At 70.1% G+C, this 2,779-nt stretch overlaps 1 protein-coding gene across 1 annotated transcript in view; it reads right to left on the bottom strand.

Moving 5' to 3' along the window:
* Positions 1-1,592, bottom strand: part of TMBIM6 (transmembrane BAX inhibitor motif containing 6) — a 2,286-nt gene extending 694 nt beyond the window's left edge. Inside the window, exons 1-8 of the mRNA XM_027672545.1 lie at positions 1,451-1,592; positions 1,251-1,359; positions 1,044-1,164; positions 820-868; positions 629-726; positions 454-533; positions 244-344; positions 89-161 (exon numbers count right to left, since the gene is read on the bottom strand). Coding sequence (XP_027528346.1) covers positions 89-161; positions 244-344; positions 454-533; positions 629-726; positions 820-868; positions 1,044-1,164; positions 1,251-1,359; positions 1,451-1,506 — 687 coding nt within the window. The 5' untranslated portion in view covers positions 1,507-1,592. The remainder of the gene's footprint in view (positions 1-88; positions 162-243; positions 345-453; positions 534-628; positions 727-819; positions 869-1,043; positions 1,165-1,250; positions 1,360-1,450) is intronic.
* Positions 1,593-2,779: the final 1,187 nt, after the last annotated feature.

Here is a 2,779-nt window from a genome sequence, read left to right as displayed (position 1 = left end):
CAGGGCAGCTCTGTCCCCCTGTCCCCCACCCCACAGGGCAGCTCTGTCCCCCTGTCCCCCACCCTCTGTCCCAGGGCCCCTCACCCACCTCAGACATGCCCAGGATCATCAGGAGCTCCCGGAAGATGTTGACGAAGTCGAGGAAGAGATCGACGCAGTGCCTGTGGGAGGGAGGGAGGGATTCATGCTCAGGGGGGGCCACCCTATGCCCTGTGTCACCCCCCCGGTGTCCCCAGCACCCACCAGATGTAATCCTTGTCCCCGTTCTCCGCCTTCTCGATGATGAGCTGCGTGTCGAAGAGCACGAAGCCGCACATGATCATCAGAGCCACGTACAGGTTGGCCTGCGGGGAGGAGAAGGGGGCGTGAGGTGGGGACAGTCCCCTGCTGGGGTCACCTGTCTGTCTGTCTGTCCGTCCTCAGCGTGGTGCCGGCGGGTGGGAGGGGACTCACCGTGAAGACCCAGGTGGATCTCACGAAGGCGTTAACCAGGGAGGAGAGGAGGAGCAGGGAGAGCCCGGAGAGCAGGAAACCTGCAGGGAGAGAGGGCAGGGAGTGAGGCCCAGGCCCTGCCCACCCAGGGGAGCTCCCAGCCCCCCCTGAGAGTCCCCCCCAAAGCCCCTCTCACCTCCCAGGTAGAGGTAGCTGCGGCGCCGGGCGTACAGGGCGCTCAGTGAGAAGCAGGCGAAGATGGTGGCAGTGCCCAGGAAGGCGGTGGGGATGATGCTGGGGGGGAGGAGACAGGGGTCAAAGGGGTCTGGGAGGCAGCTCGGGGTGGGAAGAGGGTCTAGGGGGTGATGGGGACACACACACTCCTACCTGGGGTTGATGGAGATGCACATTTGCAGGAGGGGTCCAAGGTTGGTGCCTGGAAGGACAGAGCTGGGTGTGACAAGGAGGCATTTTGGGGGGGGCTGGGGTCTTGCAGGACATGAGGGGGGGTCCCCAGTGCCCGGAAGGACAGAACTGGGTGTCACAAGGAGGCATTTTGGGGGCTGGGGTCCCGCAGGACGTGAGGGGGGGGGTCCCTGGTGCCCACCTACCCGTGAGGAAGGCGAAGGCAACCAGCATCCCCAGCCGCTTCTGCTCGGTCTCACGGTTGTGCGGGGTGGCCGTGAGCCAAACCATCAGTCCCAGAGCACCCAGGCCGGTCAGGAGCCCAAACTGGGGAGGGCAAGAGACACGTGAGGGCTGGGCATCGTCCCACCCGGGTGATGGCAGAGCTGGGGTGCCCCCCAAAGGCCCCTCACCTGGAACAGGTGGGTCACCATGTTGACGTAGGCGCCCGCGGCCGCCACGAACATGCAGATGGCAAAGCTGCCATAGACCCTCTTCAGGTGCTCCTGAGTGGAGGCCGAGCTGTGGGCGAGGGGAGGGGGTGTGAGGGGGGCAGAAGGGGCTGGCGCAGCCCCCCCCGAGCCCCCCTGCCCTGCCCGGGGGTGCCACTCACATGTGGGAGAACTTGAAGAGGGCGTCGAAGTTGATGCTCCGATCGAAGACGTTCATGGTGCCAGGCTGGGATGGGCCCAGGGCCGCTCCGCAGGGTGCAAGCTGTGAGGGGACAGGGGGGGTTCAGGGGGCACCAGAGCCCTCCCACACTCCCCCCAGGAGCCGGGTGGGAGCCCAGGAGCAGCGGAGCGAGAGGCAGGAGCTGGGAACTGCCCGGGCTGCGGAGCCTCCCTGGCTCAGCTGGTGCAAGCGCTGCCGGCTGTTGCGAGGCCCCCGGGGACCCTCCGGGTGTTGCGGGGCTGTTGCAAAGCCGGCACAACCCCCCGGGGGGGTTGTTGCGAGGCCCGGGAGAGCCCCCCTGGGAAGGCCCCGGTGCCGCGGGAGCGCTGCCGGCAGCTGGAAATGTCGCTGCGCCAGGTGACTATTAGTGCCCGTAATGACGTCCCCGGAGGTGGCTCTGGCAGCAGGAGGCTCCCGGCAGGGCCTCTTCCTCCCCTTCCTCCTCCTCCTCCTCCTCCTCCTGCTCGTCTGGCCGGCTCGGCCGGCTCTGTCCCCTCTGGCACCTGCGGGAGCCCGACCTGCCCGGCCAGTGGCACGAGCCACCTGTCCCCGAGGGACACGGGGGACCCAAAAGGGCCCGAGGGGGTGCGGGATGGGGGGGGTTCAACCAGCACCCCCCCCCCCCGGCGCAGGGGAGGGTCTGGGGGAGATAAAGGGGGGGTGGTCTCATCCTGCCACACCGGCACAGAGCAGTGACACCGGGGACAGGGACACCGGGCTGGTGGTGCCACTACGGGGCTGGTGCCACCAGGCCATGGGGACCCCCCGGGTCACTCCCCCGGCGGGGCAGGGGCGGAGGTGCGGCCATGGGGACAGTCCCTGCCGGGCTGTGACGGCTGGAGGTGCGTGCCAGGGGTGTGGCAGGGGTGTGGCAGGGGTGTGACAGGCCCCCCCCCGGCGTTAACACCCCCCCGGGGCCGGGGCCGCCGGGGACAGCCCGTTCCATCAGGCAGGGCCCGCTGGGTGCCGATCCCGAGGCGGCAGCAGGACCCGGGGCCGGACCCCAGCCCCCCCTTCCCGGCTCCCCTCGGAGCCCCCCCCCGGCCCCGGCGCCGCTTTCGCTTTCGCCGGTGCCGCCTCCGCTCGGGCCCGAGCGACCTTTACCCGCGGCTTTCCGCACCCGGCCCGGGCGCTGCCCCGCCGCTTCCCCTCCTCCTCCCCCCGCTCCCCCAGCCCCGATTCCCTCCGATCCCCTCCGGTAGAACCGGGTGAAGCCCCACCGGGGCCCGACCCGCGCGCGCCCCCTCTGCCGCGGGGCCCGGGGGGGGGG

This window comes from Neopelma chrysocephalum, unplaced genomic scaffold (assembly GCF_003984885.1).
Source record: "Neopelma chrysocephalum unplaced genomic scaffold, ASM398488v2 Primary Assembly neopelma1_97406, whole genome shotgun sequence".
Taxonomy (NCBI): domain Eukaryota; kingdom Metazoa; phylum Chordata; class Aves; order Passeriformes; family Pipridae; genus Neopelma; species Neopelma chrysocephalum.
This window is presented reverse-complemented; position numbering and strand designations above follow the sequence as displayed.